The following is a 17,955-nucleotide window of genomic DNA, read 5'->3' on the forward strand; positions in this document are numbered from 1 at the left end:
AATTCCTGTAATTTAATATTTATAATAATTTTATTCATTGACAGAATGATTAAATTATTTTGTATATTAAAATTATAGAAATTAAAGTGTGATATAATAAAAAATTTAAGAACTAAATAAGTAATTTCTAAAAACACAAGGATTAAAATTTAATACTCAACTCAACTCAACTCAACTAAGCCTTTATCCCAAAAATTTGAGGTCGGCTATATGGATTCGCTTTCTCTACTCTGAACGATTTTGGATTAAATTCTCAGAAATGTGTAATGCTTCTAGGTCATGTTATACTACTCTCCTCCAAGTCAATGTAGGTCTACCCCTTTTTTTCTTTCTATCCTCTAACCTAATGTGTTCTACTTGTCTAACTGGAGCATCTGTATGTCTACGTTTCATATGACCAAACCACCTCAATCTCCCTTCTCTCAACTTATCTTCAATTGGCACCACTCCTACCTTTTCTCTAATACTCTCATTACAGACTTTATCTAGTCTAGTATGCCACTCATCCACCTTAACATTCTCATCTTTGCAACTCTTATCTTAGATGCATACGACTCTTTCAGTGCCCAATACTCACTACTATATAACATAGCCGGTCGTATGGCTGTACGGCAAAATATAGTATAAAATTTAATATAATATAAAATTTAGGAACTAAAGTATAATATAAAGTAAAATTCATGAATCAAATTATAAATTTCCTTAGATTAAAACATCCTATAATTGTCAATTTCTATAAGGAAATTTTGATATTTTTTTTAAGTATTAATGGCTAAATAGACGAAAGGATAAAAAATGTTTAACGGATTGAATTTCTAATAATTAATATGAGTAGTTTATTATTTAATAAATTATATGTTGTTATAAATAATCACATAATAAAATAATAAAATTGCATGTATAATACAATTGCTATAGTAATTAATTTAATATTAAAAATGCAAAAATGAAGAGTCTATATACATAATTAAAATAAATATTAATTATAAATTCATTTTCTATAAAAAGAAATTATAATTTAAATAATTCATTTTATAATGTCCATTATTTATTTTATTTTACACAATGCCCCAATATTTGTTTTATTTTCATTCATTAACACGTTTCCAACATAAATATTACTTTATGTTCATAAAATGCATTTCCCATAGGGACAGTTACACCTACACTCCTAAAAGTTTTTTTTTTTTATTAAAGCCCTAAATTTATTTTTTTATACATGTTATAAAATTTTTAAAATTACTTCTATTAGCAAATATCGAATTTTATTAAGCCAAACGGAGTGTATTCTATGATTACTTGATTTCATATAAAAGAAATTATTTTATTATGGAAAATAAAATAATTTAACATAAATTTACAATTTATCACATGAGATTTTTTAAAATATTTTTTTTCTGAAAATTTTATTAACTTAAGGAAAAATTTGAAGTTTCTTCATTTAAAAAAACACATATAATATTTTTAAAAATTTAAGAGATAAATAATATATGGTAAATTTTGTTAAAAAATTATAGGAACAGGTTTAAGGTTTATTAAATATTATTTATTAGATTTTTTAAAAAATATTGTATGTTTTTTATATGTGAGCAAATTTTTTTTTCTATTAAATTAATAAAGTCCATAATTAACTACTTTGTGGAAAAAAAAATAATTTTACAAGATGGGTTGTAAATTTATGTTAAATTATCTTATTTTTTGAAACAAATAATTATTTTTTTATATGAAACCTAATAACCATAGAAGGCGCCACCAAACTTTATATCCTAAAATTTCACTTCTGTTAAAGCCAGTACTCCATAACTAGAAAATGCAATGCATTGCATGGTGGTTGAGAGTTGAGAGATGTATTTGTATTGCAAGTGAGGTTTGGTTTGAATATGTTTACTCATCTCTTTACTTAGTTTGGTGAGTTTGGTGAAGAAAAGAGAAAAAATGAGTGACACACAAGAAAATTAAGGATCTTTTCTAGCTTTATATAAACTCCAGTGATCATGATTCTGTCTAGTAGGACAAGTTTTTGGCAATGGCTGACCTTTGTGAAATTGATGATCTTGCTTCTGCTAGGATGTTCCTGAAAACCAGCTTAGATAATTCAAGAGCTCTCTCCTCTGCTCTACACAAAACTGGCCAAAGATTGGAGAAGATAAACCAAAGTTTGCCTTCCCTGATGGAATCTGCTGCTCCACTTTGCAAATTTTGTGCAATCAAAGACCAGATTGATCGTGCCATTGTCCCTGCCATGGCAGTAATAAACGTCTGCAATGCCATTCAGGAGCTTGAAAGGTCAACTCTATCATACCATCCAGGCTCTGATCTTTCTGCTCATCTCTTGCTGGTTACAAAACTTGAACAAGCATTAAAATTTCTGGCTAGTAACTGTGGGCTAGCAATTCAATGGTTAGAGGGTATTCTACAATTTCTTGAAGATAATGTGGTTTCCAATGATTTTTATTCCTTCAAAGTTAATATGTGTTTAAGTATTCTGCAAAAGTTGCAAGGAACTGAAGAACAAGCTCGGCTCGGCAGAGGAATTCTCTGTGCTGCATTTTTTAAACTTGAAATCGAATTCAAGCAGCTTCTTGCAGGAAATTGCAGTCCTGCTGCTTTCCCTTTTTTCATTGGAAAACAAGCCTGTATTGCTCCATCACCCTTGCCTGCAGCTGTTATGCAGAAGCTTCAGGCCATTATTGGCAGACTAAATGCCAGCAACCGGATTGAGAAATGTGTATCAGCTTTCGTGCAAGTTCGGAGTATGAATGCAAGAAGAAGTTTAGAAGCTCTTGATTTGAATTACCTTGAGAAGTCAGTAACAGAATTTGATGATGTTCAGGAGATAGAGGGCTTCATAAATCAATGGTGCAATCATATGGAGTCTGCTGTGAAGCATGTTTATGAAGTTGAATACAAGCTCTGCAATGAGGTTTTCGAAGAGATTGGATCAGATATTGGGATGTATTGTTTTGCTAAGATTGCTACACAATCTGGGATTCTTTCTTTCCTCCAATTTGGAGCAAGAGTTACAGAATGCAAGAAAGATCCTGTCAAGCTCTTGAAGCTATTAGACATGTTTGAGTGTCTTGAAAACTTGAGAGCAGATTTCAACCGGCTTTTCAGAGGCAAAAACTGTGCCGAAATCCAAAAGCAGACAAGGGATCTCATCAGGAAAGTTGTTTGTGGTGCTTGTGAGATTTTCTGGGAATTTCCATTTCAAGTGGAGCATGAAAGGGGAAGTTCTTCTCCTTCAGATGGAAGTGTTCCAAGGCTAGTAAGCTTTGTAACGGACTACTGTAATCTCCTTCTAGGAGAGGATTACAAGCCATTATTGATCAAGGTTCTAACAATTTATCAAATCTGGAAAAATGAAGAGTACAAAGAGACACTTGTTACAAACCAGATACACTGCATAATAAAGGAAATTGGTTTAAACTTAGATACATGGTCGAAAGCCTACGACGATACAGCACTCTCCTACCTTTTCATGATGAATAACCATTTTCATTTCTGCAATTTGAAAGGAACAAAAGTTGGAGAATTGATGGGTGATTCATGGTTCAAAGGTCATGAGCAGTACAAGGACTATTTCATGACACTTTACTTGAGAGAAACATGGGGAAAGATTGTTGCTCTTCTTAGCCAAGATGAAGAAGGTTCACCTAAAAGTGATTCTGTGAAGAAGAGACTCAAGGAGTTCAATCAAGCATTGGATGAAATGTATGAGAAGCAATCTAAATGGGTTGTCCCAAGTGAGAAGCTGAGGTTAAAGATGTGCAGGGTGGCTGTCCAGGCTTTTGTGCCTGTTTACAAGAGCTACTTGCAGAATATTAGCCTTTTAGAACAAGAAGGTATGAAATATACAGCACAAGGATTGGAAAGTATGCTTAGCTCTCTGTTTCAGCCAAAGATTAGAATGTATGGCACCAACAAACAAGCCCATTGGATTGATGAAGTGAAAAATATAGAGAAAAATCACTTTCATCACTTGACTCTTATGGCTGTGTAACTCTTTCTATATCCATTTATTGATTTTTAGAAATTCAAATTAATTGCATCATTTATGAATTCCAACTTGGCTTCTGATGAGTTGAAGTCCCAATTAGAATTAAATTTTTCTTAAAAAAAAAGTTAATTGTACTAATTCTGCAAATTAGTGAGTGATGCATCCTTCATTTACTTAAATTATGTCTTTGCTTGTTTCTCAAACTTATTTCACCTGTTGGGGATTACTAGGAAGTCCTGGAAATTGAAGTTCCTTAGTTTGTATAATCAACATTTTTGGAAATTATAAATTTGTAAGAATCTGATTTAATTTATTTTTTATATTTAGAAACATAATGATTTCATTTGAAAAAAATCATTTGAAATAAAAGAATTTAATTCAATTTTCACACAATCATATTATTTTTTTGTATGATTTCTATTTCTTTTTAAAATGAAATTTTCTTTAAGTTAAAAAATTACATTTTTTCACCTTTTAAGTCTCCAAACATAAGAATTTTAAAAAAATTCAATTAAATTAAATATTTATAAAATTCTAGTTTTCAAAAGGAAAGAATATATAAGAGAATTCAATTCTTTTAATTAACAAAAAAGAAATCATTAAAAAATAAATAAATATCAAACTAAAGCTAATATAATTATGTGAGAATTTAATTTAATTCTTTCTTTTTACATATAATTTATTTCAAATGACAGTCCAACTTTTAATTCAAAATTAATTAAGAATATAATTTAAATTTCTAATAATAATATAATTCCACAAGCTTTAGTGAGAAACCAAACACTATAAACAAAGTCAACTTGTGTGTATTAATTTCTTTTATTTTATTTTTCCCATACATAACAAAGTGTAGGAAGAGTGAATAAAACCAACCTTGATAGTGATAGTGGCTCAATCATATTCCCATTTTAGCTTCACAATCTTAGGTTTCCTTGATAATGTGAGTTGGGTGAGAAAGTTGTATCCAATCCAATGAAGAATTAAAAAACAGAGGGATTAAAAAAAAATTAAAAAAAAAAAAAAAGAAGACACATCTAAGTGGCATTAGGTTGCCTTTCTTTAAGAATGAGACATTTAATTAGTTGATCAAATTTTGCATCAGATGACCCACCATTTGCCAATCTCATGCTCTCTGCTTAGCCCTTCTCCCATCATATCTTCTTACAACTAGGAATAGCAACCTAATTTATTAAGTTCAATTTGGATAATATATAATCATATTTATAATAAGTTTATATATATATATATAGTAGTTATTACTGAATTTATTTATATAAATTATTAACTAAATGTAATATATATTTTTATACCTTACAAAAAAAAAATTAAATTAGTAACTGACAAAATCGATTGCTAATCTATTAAAATCAGTTATTAATCGATTTAGCAAATGATTTAGCGACCGATTTAGTCAGTTGTAATAAGACTGATTGCAAATAGCAACCAATAATTAGATTAGTTACTAAAGAATTAAATTAAAAAAATAAAATATTTGATAAGAAAAAACTATCGGTTACTACTAAAAATCAATTTAGTAATCGAAACATAATCAGTTGCAATAAATTTGGTGTCTTTAATTTTATAATTTTGTAAATTAGTTGTTATTTGTAACTAATTTAGCGATCAAAAAGTTGATTGCTAATTTAAAAAAATTTTAAAAAAATAAATTTTTAAATAATAAATAAATAATTCAAATAAATAATTTTTCAAAAAATTACTAAAATAATAAATTTTTAATGAGACATTGTTACTAACAAATTAATATAAAAATATTATAAAAAAATACTAATAATAACTATTATAAAAAATATAAAAAGATATTTAGAAGATAAATTACTTAAAAATTAGCATATATATATATAATAATAATAAAAAAATTACTAAAAATTAATACTACAAATAACTTACAAACAAAAAATATATTTATACAAAAATTTTAATTTTATGATAAAAATAAATTAAATAAAAAATAAAAAGAAAAGAAAATGATGAAGAAGGAAAAATGTGAGAAAGAAAAAGATGATAAAGAAATAGATGAAAAAAAAAAGATAATGTAGAAGAAAACAGATGAGAAAGAAAAAGATGATAAAAAAAATATATGAGAAAAAAAAAGATGAAAAAGAAAATGGATGAGAAAAAAATAATGAAAAAAATAAATGAGAAAAAAAAAAAGATGATAAAAATATGTTAGAAAGGAAAAGATGGTTAACAAAATAGATGACAATGAAAAAAATGATAAAAAAATGAGCGAAAAGAGAAGGAAGAAAAAAGGAAAAAGAAGTAGTGGGAAAAAAAAATAGTGATGAAAAAAAAAGAGTAAATATTTACATTAGAGAATTAATAACTTATTTTAGCAATAGATTGTCGATTACAAATTTCTTTTAAAAATTAAACGAAAAAATATTCGATTTGCAATCGGTTGCAAATTAAAATAAAAAATAAAATGGGCATGAATTTTTTAAGGGAAAAAATCAATTATTATTGGCGATTGATTTGTAAATCGATTACAAATAAAAAAGATAAAATAAAAAATTAAGCAAAAATTTTTTGGCATAAAAATTAATTGCAAAATCGTTTGCAACTAGCAATCGAATTTAATTAGTTGCAAAAATAAGTTATCATTGTAAATAAGAAAAATAACAACTAAAAAATAAAAAAATTACATGAAAATTTTTTAAGAGAAAAATTTAGTAATCAATTACAAATCGATTGCTAACTTTAAAGTAAATTAAAATAATTTTTTTAATTTAATAACCGATCCGTTAAATCATTTGCAATCATGTATTTAATATTTTTTTTAATATTAATTAACAATTAATTATAAATCTATTATTAATAATAACTGATTTAACAATTAATTTTTAAATTAATTGTTTAATTTTTAAAAATTAATTATTTTACTAAAAAAATAAAATCACAAATTAGTTATAAAATTAGTTATTAATAGTAAATAATTTTAGTGATTATAAAACTTGATTGCAAAACTAATTGGTTTTTATAGTGATATAATAATATTTATAAACTTTTAAATATTATATTTAAATAAATAGAATTTAAAATTTTATAAAATTATTAAAATTTTAAACTATATAATATTAATAAAAATATTTATTTATGCAAATTGTTTAGAAAGGTTTTGGTTAGCTTAGAATGAATTTTAACTAAAATTTTATTCATTTCAAAAAAATAACTGGTACATGAAAAATATTTTATATAAAAGTTATTTTTAAAATAAGTTTTTCTATAAATTTTTTTATTTGAATGTTATATATATAAGGGTTCACATTTTAAGAATATTGTCAAAGTATAGAAAATAATTTTTTCTATTAAGAAAATTTTATTTAAAAAAAATAATTTAATTTTCTATTGAACCATAAAAGTAATTTCTATTCACTCATTTTTTAATTACTCCAAAGACTGAAGAATACAAAAAATATTTATAATATTTTTCACAAAATAAATGAAGATTAAGTTCATAATAAGTTTAAGCATTAAAATTATTGATCATATTGAAGTACAACGATTTTCAATAGTACCCTACGGTTGCCATATCTACTCACAATTAACATTTCATTATTGTGATTAGGGCAAATCAACTAATTAAATCGCTAAATTTGTTTAGATTTATTTCAAAATCTGATTGGATTTAAAATTTTAATTTTTTTAATTTAATTTCATTTTTTTATTTCAAAAAGATTAAATCAAATCAAATCAAAATATTAATAAAACACCGCATTTAATCAAAAGGTTCGATTTGATTGATAGTAAATATAATTTAATTTAATTTTTTTCAATAATAAAAACTAATTTGATTAATCAAATTTTTTATATTTAACTCAATTACAAAAAAAAAAAAAAAAAAAAAAAAAAAAAAAGAGGCCCCTTGTATGGGAATCAGACTAGAGCTTGGAGCTAATTCACAGATTTGGCATCCAACTACCTTGCCTTGTATGGTGTTGAGACTAGCACTTGCAGCTAATTCAATAACATGTAGCACATAGAATTACACAATTTTTAAATTGCAAACATGAACCTTTCAACCAAATCTTTGCTCAGTAGCATATGCAAATCAATAAAAAAAAAAAAAAAGGAAACTAAATGAAATTGAAATTAACAAAAATTTCTCAAGATTTTACAATCCCCTATATGTTATCCGCTTCAATTGCTTCACCTTCTTAAAATCAGGCATACGATAATTTCTTTCCACCTCCCATGCAAGCTGCGACATGCCGTTGAATGACGACTTGGCACCTTTTACATCCGTCACTTCTCTTGGGAAAGGTATTCGAACATCGTAAACACCTCTCTCAGGACAGTGGAGACGAATGTCGAAACCAAGCCTATCAACCCATATCATCTTTGCTTCTGATACCTGATCAATACCAATTAAATTTAATACCCATTTTCTAGTTTCATTGTTTTAATATATGGAATGAAAAAAGATTCAAACAATGAAAATTAAATGCAATTAGGAACACTAATTAAAGTAGGCCAAAATTGATCCTATGGCATTAGATGCCCTAGGATTTTGTGTCACTCAAAATCATTCATCTTTACTGGGAATTTATCGAGTTCAGGTCAGGTCAGCTAAAAATACTTTGCTTGACCCAATTTGAACTTGAAATCTGTTGCACATTACTTGAACCAAACTTGAAGTTGGGAGTGATTATGGGGGAGACATGTTTGATGCATGGTTCCTCTGACTATGGGGATACATGTTTCACGCCTTAAAAGTCAAGTGTTGCTTATATAAAGTTGGTGGATCCTCCTTCTAGAGAGGCAAAGTTGAGATGCACTTTCCCTACCTTCCCTTTGGGGTGCGGTTGGGGTCCTCTAAACAAGGAAAGGCCAAACTTAAAAATATAAAAAGTGAAGTGGAAGCAGCAAGGTAGATATTTGAGAATAACCAGAAAACAGGGAAGCCACCGCCACCTTGCAGGACGCGGCCGCAAGTAATTGCCTTATTTTAGATAAAAAAAATTAGGACAGAGATGGGTAGAGGTACCCAACCCCAAAGTGAAGAAAGGGGGAAAATCCATGAAACAACAACAGACCTGTAACCACTCTTCAACTTTCAATCCAGTGCCAACGTGCCAGTAAATAAAGCAAGGACCTAGAGACCATCTTACCTAAAAAATTAATAAACAAAAAAAAAAAGAAGAAAAGAAAGAACTCTAGCGTACTCTTAGAATAGTTAAAATGGATCCCAAGGGTACACAGGAAACACAAATACAACAATAAAGAGATCACAAGCATATTGTTACTGCAAATTCCAGGCTCAAAGAAAGAAAAAAATGAAATATTGACATATGCGCAGAGCACAAAGATGAACGTGAAGCACTAAGGCCATATCTTCTAAATTTACCATGCATAGTCATTCTCTCGGTTTCAATTGTTCCATACCCCCCAACACGATACTATTGCCACAAATCCATGACACCACCACCCGAAGTTTTAAATAACAAGTAGAAAACAATCCAGAATCAGAAACAATGTATCAGAACCCTACTAAAATGGTCCAAACATAAATACTGAAGCAGCCCCCGTACAGTGAATTTTCTTAAACAAATAGCAAAATGGCTAAAATCAACAAAAAAAACAAGGATTAAACTAAATATGCAAGATATCAAATCAATAGACACCTAAAGGAACATTTTATTAAATACTAAAGCGTGACACACATGTAAGAGTTGGCAGTCAACACCAAGAGGAGTGTTATTAATGATTTTGATACTTTTTCCCATGATTACTGTTATTTTGATTTTGATTGTTCCTTCCTAAGCACAGTCATCCTCTAGATGGAAACATGTTAAAAAGATGAGCTCGATCCAAAAAATAATCAACTTAAGAGCCTTGAAAATCACCTCAATTATTATTTTGATTGAGACAATTATGCATCTCAGTCTCAGACATGTTGGGTTAAGCTTGAGGTGGTTATCCCAACCATAACAATCAAGGATGATAACTGATGCATGACAAAAAATAGTTGATCCATGTGAAATAATTTAAGGTGATTGGTCCATGAGTCATCAAGGATGATATAACCATGTGGTACATCAAGGCAGCAAAAGACACAACTCATAAATTGAGGTGTCTTATAACTCTGAATCTTAAACTGTTAATTTTAAAGGGATTTTTTAAGAAGTTTGAGGCATTAGCTGAAGAGCGCAGATCTGATGTGCCTAAAGGACACCAAAGATGAAAGTGCGCATTGAAGTGGTTTAGGTATGCCCCATGATGTGGCACATCAAGATCTCAATTGAACATTGAGAAACTCAATTAAACATTTAAAGAGCATTTCCTTATAAGAGATCAGAGGAGGCTCAAAGTGACATTCGGTTTAATATATCCTTTAAGTGACACAAACCCCTTTCACATAAGAAACTAGAGCCAGGCTTGTGGAAACAGACCATATGTAGTCAGTAAATTAGTCCATTTGAGTAAAAACAGAAAGAGCAGTTACAACTAAGGGGCCTCACAGAGAGAAGAAGGAATTAAGATCCAGGAAACTAAAGGGCAGCTTCTCACAGAAGAGTGACAAAGAAATTTACAAAAGAACACAAAACACATTCACATCGCTTTCTGATAAGAAAAGGGGACTAAACAACTATGTCTTTTATTATGTTTTAGTTAATCACACTACATTCCCCACATAAGGAGTTAATATTGGCTTTATTTTTTGCTCCATCCAGCAGAACCTAGGATGGATTTGCAATTATGTCAGAAGAAAATCAATATAAATACTGTCTTAACTCTCAAGCAAGTTAGAGAAAAGGTTCCACTTCTGAGCCTGAGTAATTGTACAAGAATATGAATATTCCAGCAAATATGAAAAACCCTGGATTAGTGGCAAACCTGGAAATCCAAATCAACGTATACATTGCAAAAGCGGTAAACATCTTCAGTGTTCTTGTCATTTATCTCATTAACAATTGCTTCTGCAGACGCTCTGAGTGGATCAGGGATTCCCTTGCCATAATCTGATGAAGAGACCCATACGCCATCCTGAAATAGTTCAGACATAGATTTCCACATAGGAGAAGTAAGTGACAACTAATTACCTATCCCAGGAAAGGGTTATGAGATTAGTATTCAGCATAGATAAAACAAATTCATAAAGGAATTACACAAATGAAAAAACAAATACCTCCATGAAGTCTTCCATTTGAAGTACCCGCTCCACAGCAATCAGATACATTAGCTCATCATCCACTTCTTCTCCAAATCTCTTTTTCCATATTGATTGATGCCACTTTTAAAATAGCAAATAAACAGCGGTAACAAAGATGCTTGAGCTAAGAAACGATATCACAGTAATATATATGGAAAACAAGCATTCAGTTGCATTAATTGGATATCATTCAGGTTAAGGAAACATCAAAAACCTACTAGTTTATATGATGTGTGTGTGTGTGTGTGCAAGTACAAGCATGCCTATTGCTTACAATAAGGCCTCACATGGATTCAATGAAGTTTAAGCTTATAAATGATTTAACCTTGTCATCAGGCTTCCATCCCAGATGAAGTAATATAAAAGTGAGATTTTGCTTGGCTTTTCAATGCCGTACTGCAAAGTTTAAAGCAACATATTCAACAATGAAAATCGTTAAGGCGAAGACTCCCTCAAAAAGAAATTCTAAGGTTCTTGGAGACTGCATAAAAGATTTGGCTCGCAATCAGTCCCCTTGCTGACATGTTCCTAACTATACAGCTTTTTATTCTTTTTATGGTGATTAGCACTAGCAAGATTACAATGGTTGTTTGACCAAGAGATACATCTTGATTTTCATTAAATTATTGGAGAAAGAGGTTAAACTGGCTTCTTTAAAACTAAAAGCTATGTAAATGATTAATGGGATGATGAATTTCAATTGAAATATATTAAAATTAGTATCTGATCAAGAATGAAAATTTTATAGGTGTTATGAGAATATATTCTCTGTACATAAATAAATGGTTGAACCTGTACCATGATGTTAGGAATTCTCTTATTGGTCCTCCAAGTTTTAATGCAAGTTCACAAAATCAGGAGCAAAGAATACTATAAAAGTATGAAACTATTCAACCAACTTAAAGGCTTGCTCAGGCGTTAAGAAATCAAGGAAGACACAGAACTAGTAAAAAATTAATAGATCACAATTTTCATCGAATTGAATATGAGAAGTTGAATCGTTAGTTTGTAACCACACCTAGGCATGAATCCATACAAGCCAAAAAAAATGTGGGGAAATACACTGGTAATATTTAAGCAAGAGTAGAAAAAGTTGTGGCTGTTGAGATCCAACACATTGAAGGAAATTATAAGAAAATTTGAAGTAATGATGAGGGTATGGGTGAATTATAGGCAGATCAAATTGTTGATTGTCAAGTTAAACCCACAACCACTAGTCTCATAACCTTGCTATTTCTTCAATTTTTTGATGAGTCACAACACAATGATTTTGTTGGAACACATATATTTATTTTATATAATAGCAAAATTTTCATAATTATTTTATGTTCAAAGATAAAAGCAAGTCTAGAATAATATTCTTTATTACTTGTCCTTTTTTTCAATATTTTTATATTTTGAAGCTATTGTTAATTTTTTTTTATTAATTTTCTTTCAAATATTGAAGGAGGACAAATTTTAACTCAAGTGTTTGCTCCAATTTAATATCACTTTTACCCATTACATTAAGGTAATATTTTTTTTAACTACAAAAAATATCTTTTTAATATAGTATTAAGTAATAATAATAATTTGTTATGGGTGAGATTTGAATTCCATCCCACTCCCTCTTAGGTATATTAATGTAAACTATTAAGTGATTGTTTAAGAAATTTTTTATAAAAATAGTGATATTAGCACGTATAAAAAAGATTTGATAGCATTATTTATTTTAATTAATAAGATCAAATTAAAATAAACTAACAAACAATGTGTAATGAATAGTTTTGTTTTAATTTAAACATTCATATAATAAGTTTTTATTTAAGTCAAAATATATTGTTTAATTTTAAGTAATTGCAAATAAAATATAATCAATGAATAATTTAAATTTTTAAGTTTGTGGACAAATTCACATCAAGTAAAAAAAAATGTTTGACATCGGACAAGTATAAATTCTTAAATGTAGGGGCAAACTTCAATAATTAAAGAGAAAAAAAAATTCTACTATAAAACTTAAAAGGATCTCTTTGGGAGCAATGGGGGCAAGTGCCCCCATTGCCCACATTGTAGGTCCATCCTTAAGTGGAAGGATTGGACTTAGGGTGTCAACATAGATTATATAATTATTATATAGAATTTTCTAATTTAATTATTCTAATTGTAGTTATTTAGTTATTTTAGGCATTATTTTCCTTAATTTTTAATTATTAAATGAGTCATTAGGATTTACATTTCAAGAAATTTTCCAAAGTATGACTAGGATTTCAAGGATATATAAATTAGCTTGTTATGTATTCCTCTAGATAAATAAACTCAACTCAACTAAACCTTCATCCCAAAAATTTGGGGTCAGCTATATGAATTCGCTTTATCCACTCTAAACGATTTTGAATTAAATCCTAAAAATGTGTAATGCTTCTAGGTCATATTGTACTACTCTCCTCCAAGTCAATTTAGGTCTACACCGTTTTTTCTTTCTATCTTCTAACCTTATGTGCTCTACTTGTCTAACTGGAGCCTCCGTATGTCTACGCTTCACCAGTGTTATCAAAGGCGCCTGCGCGCCAGCGCGCGCCGCGCCGGCGAGCGCGCCTCGCCCTCTCGGGCGCCTGCCGCCGCTGAGCTCGGCGCGGAGCGGGCGAGGCGGCGCGCGCCGGCGGCGCGCGCGACGCGGTAAGTTTTTTTTTTTTTTTAAATTAAAAATCGATAAATTTATCTGCGCATCGACCATTCCACCACACCACTTTTCTTCTCAACCTCACGAAAGCTTTTCTCCTTTTCTTCAACCTCGACTTTCTCAACGACTCACTCTCTCTCTCTCTCTCTTCTTCTTCTTCTTCTTCTTCTTCTTCTTCTTCTTCTCTCTCTCTCTTCGTCCCTTTCTTTTTTTTTTTTTTTTCTCTTTTTTTCATTTTTTTTTCTCTCTCGGATCCTTTTTTCTTTTGTTTTTTTTTTTTTTTTTTTTTTTTCTTTCTTTTTTTTTTTTTTTTCTCTCTCTCCTTTTTCTTTTTCTCTCTTTCTCTCTCTCTCTCTCTTCTGATCTCCTCTCCTCTCTCCTCTCTTTCTCTCTCTCTCTCTCTTTTTTTTTTTTTTTTTTTTTTTTTTTTTTTTTTTTTTTTTTTTTTCTTTCTGCTCTGCTCCTCGATCTCACACCTTTTTATTTTTTTTTCCCTTCTCCTCCTTTTAATTAATTAGTTATTATTATTTATTTATTTATTTATTAATTTAATTATTTTATTTTTATTAATTAATTATTTAAATTTTATGGGTATTGGTGAATTTATTATTTTAATTTGTATTCTTATTTAATTAGTTGATTAATTAATATGGGTATTGTTGATTTGTTGGTATTTAGTTTAATTTTTATTTATTATTCTTGTTAATTTGATTAGTTTTACTTTTTACCTTATTAATTAGACATTATTTATTAATTAATTATTTATTTTATATAGGTATTATTAATTTATTGTTAATTTAATTTTTTATCTTCTTATTATTGTTAATTAATTATTTAATTTATATGAGTATTGTTAATTTATTATTAATTAGTTTACCTTTTACTTGTTATTATTATTAATTAGTTTTAATTTGATTAATTTTACTTTTTTCTTTTTAATTAGATATTAGATGTTTATTTTATATGGATATTATTAATTTATTGTTAATTTGATTATTTTTCTTTTTGTTCTTAGTAAGTAATTGTGTAATTTATATGGACATTATTACTTTGTTGTTAATTAGTTTACTTTTTACTTCTTATTATTGTTAATTAGTTGTTAGATTAATTAGTTTTACTTTTGTCTTGTTAATTAGACATTAGTTGTTTATTTTATATGGTATTATTAATTTATTATTAATTTGATGATTTTACTTTTTGTTCTTATTAATTAATTGTTTAATTTAAGTATATATATATATATAATTTAAACAATTAAGGTTATGGCGCCTCGCTTCAAAAAGGCCCTCGCCTCGCCTCTCGCCTCTCGCCTAAGGCAATAGAATGCTCTATCGCCTTAGTGTCGCCTTTCGCCTTGATAACACTGCGCTTCACATGACTAAACCACCTCAATCTCCCTTCTCTCAACTTATCCTCAATTGGCACTACTCATACATTTTCTCTAATACTCTCATTACGGACTTTATCTAATCTAGTATGGCCACTCATCCACCTTAACATTCTCATTTCTGCAACTCTTATCTTAGACGCATACGACTCATTCAGTGTCCAACACTCACTGCCATATAATATAGCTGGTCGTATTTTACCGCTGTACGGTAAAATTTTTCTTTCAACTTATTGGAAATCTTGCGATCACATAAAACTCCAGTGGCACGTCTCCACTTCAACCATCCGACTTTAATCCTATGACTAACATTCTCCTCACATCCCCCATCTACTTGAAGGACTGAACCGAGATATTTAAAGTGATTACTTTGGGACAATACCACTCCATCCAAACTAACTATTCCTCTAGATAGATAATCAAATTAATTTGAGTCTTTCCTTATTCTCTAGGGGACTTCTAATTTATTTTCCTTGTGAACTAATGGATGTATAAGGCTTAGAAATGATCGAAGTTTTTCATTGTGCTTCCATCCTACATCACACATCCATAAACTTTACATTGATGTGTAAATCTTTTTGAGTCCATATTGTTTTCCACAAAAGACCTAATTAAAGTCAATCACAATAGCAAAATTTTTTGCATGCTAATGCCAAAACCACCAGAACTAGTTCCCATTGTAGAAAGGAAAATCACACAAAGAATCAAATAATGGGCATCAAGTTTTTTTAAGTCTCCTAAATTGCCAATTATTGGTTAGATGGTTGCCTATGCCAGCAACATTGGGATTCACTTGCATAATTACAAGGAGCAAGATATTTTTACTCAATTTTGCCTGCCCATGTCCAGCACTGAGTGCAAAGCCATGCATAAATAAGAAACTCATAGCAATTTACAATAAACAACCATGGAATTCTTATAAATGCTTTAGGAGAACTCGACCTTAAAACATGGATTTAAATAACAACCATTATTTAAAATTTTCTGGGAGTGGCATTACCATTGCCGCCTAAATATAACAGGCTTTTTTTTTTTTTCGAAAGGGATTAGGAGGTAATGGGCATTATTGTATTGTTACCAATAAGATAACAGTTGTTACCTATATAAAATGTCTAATGGCTTCCTTGTTTTTTTCTACTAAAGATAAGAATCAATGCCTCCAACCCTTCCGGTCATTGTGCGGCCTCCATTTTGGTTTTTCTTCTAGTTAAATCGTTTAAAAATCTTACCACTTGAAAATTAATACGATTCAACAAGGCAAAACTGAAGTAAGAAGAGCATTCTTCAATCTCCATGAAATAGATGTGTTAGTTATTCCACTTAAATCATGGAATTAATGTGGTTATTTGATGTGTTTGTAAAAATTAATTTGCCGTCTTTCTTAACTTTAGTTAACTCTGTCAATGCACAATAGATTACTACGTTTTGCATAGCAATTGGCCATTACTGATTCGTTACAGCCACAACAGCTCCATTTCCATTACACACGACCACAATAGTGACTTAATCTATGCCGAAAAAGTTGGCCATTAGGGGAAGATGACTTAAAAACCTTATCTACCCACGTTAAGCTCCCACTTAAAACATTGGGATCACACAAATTCATTTCAAATTTTGCTAAAGTTTGAGTTCTACAGAAAATGATGAAAAGAACTTCAACTGTTAAAAAACAAATCATTCCCAAAAACCTTAGTACTTGTCACACAACAATCATACAATCACTACAGTTTGCCACTGAAAACCAGAGACAGGCATTGTAAGTTACCTTCAAAACCTTCCTGTCCTCTGGCTTCTGTAGGCTGCCTTGAATTGTGCACTGTGGAGTCCGCATTCCACACTGCTCCAACTGCTCCATAACAAACCCCCATTAATATATAAACCAAATGATTTCATAAACTAATTTACATTACAGTTAAAGCTTTTACCAAAACAACAACAACAACAACAAAAAAGAGCTTTAAAGTACCTGAACATGAAGGCTAGACCTCTTGTCAACGGAGAACTGACCGTTGCGATCACTCAAACACAAAACCGGCGTCCCATCATCGTCCACGGCGAACCGAACACCAACACCCAGAGGCCAACTCTCGCTGGTCAAAGTAGAGAGAGTGCCAACTGAAGACAACTCCATGATGGTTCTTGAAACTTCGGCAGGAAACGGCTTGTCGATGGAGGATCCCAGATGGGCAGGCTCTGAAACAGTGGAAAGTGAGCATTTTAAGGAGAATCGGCGAAATGGGTTTTGCTTAGGAGGAGCAAATTGGACTTTGGCAATGGGTTTTGGGAGAGTGAATTGAGAAAGAGGAAAATATGAGGTCAGAGACTGGGTATGGAGATGCATTGAGAGACGCAGAGGAAGATTTTGGCGTCCAATTTGAGTCTTGAATTGACTGAAATGATTGAAGGATGTTGATATTGATAATGGAGTCCTTCTACCGTGCCAGGAGTACCACTACTGTGGCCTTTTCAACCGTCCGATCGAGTAAAAGCAATCTTAGCCCTTCATGCAGCACCTGGTACCGGCATAACCGGTTGACAAAAAAAAGCCGGTTCTTTTTCTGTAAGGTTGTGTCACGGCTGGCAATCAAAATTGTTAGTAAGGAAAATTATTTTTTATTTTTTTATTTTAATAACATTAATTATTTAATTTTTGTTTTAAAAATTATAATAATTAATATCCGTGCTTTTATTCTGTACACTCTTTCATCAAGTATTTAACTTAACATCTATGGCTTTGG

The 17,955-nt window shown here is 30.1% G+C and overlaps 2 protein-coding genes across 2 annotated transcripts; one reads left to right on the plus strand and one right to left on the minus strand.

The window, feature by feature from the left end:
• Positions 1–1,801: 1,801 nt before the first annotated feature.
• On the plus strand, positions 1,802–4,068 carry LOC110664082 (exocyst complex component EXO70A1). The gene has a single exon (XM_021823612.2). It carries the CDS (start codon positions 2,027–2,029, stop codon positions 4,001–4,003), a length of 1,977 nt encoding a protein of 658 aa, XP_021679304.2. The 5' UTR covers positions 1,802–2,026; the 3' UTR covers positions 4,004–4,068.
• Positions 4,069–7,951: 3,883 nt separating this feature from the next.
• Positions 7,952–17,670, minus strand: LOC110664083 (glutamyl-tRNA reductase-binding protein, chloroplastic). The gene is made up of 5 exons (XM_021823613.2): positions 17,184–17,670; positions 16,983–17,063; positions 11,148–11,252; positions 10,856–11,005; positions 7,952–8,372 (listed from the first exon to the last, which is right to left on the minus strand). Exons 1-5 carry the CDS (start codon positions 17,556–17,558, stop codon positions 8,133–8,135), a joined length of 951 nt encoding a protein of 316 aa, XP_021679305.2. The 5' UTR covers positions 17,559–17,670; the 3' UTR covers positions 7,952–8,132.
• Positions 17,671–17,955: the final 285 nt, after the last annotated feature.

This window comes from Hevea brasiliensis, chromosome 11 (genome assembly GCF_030052815.1).
Source record: "Hevea brasiliensis isolate MT/VB/25A 57/8 chromosome 11, ASM3005281v1, whole genome shotgun sequence".
NCBI classification, from domain to species: Eukaryota; Viridiplantae; Streptophyta; class Magnoliopsida; order Malpighiales; family Euphorbiaceae; genus Hevea; species Hevea brasiliensis.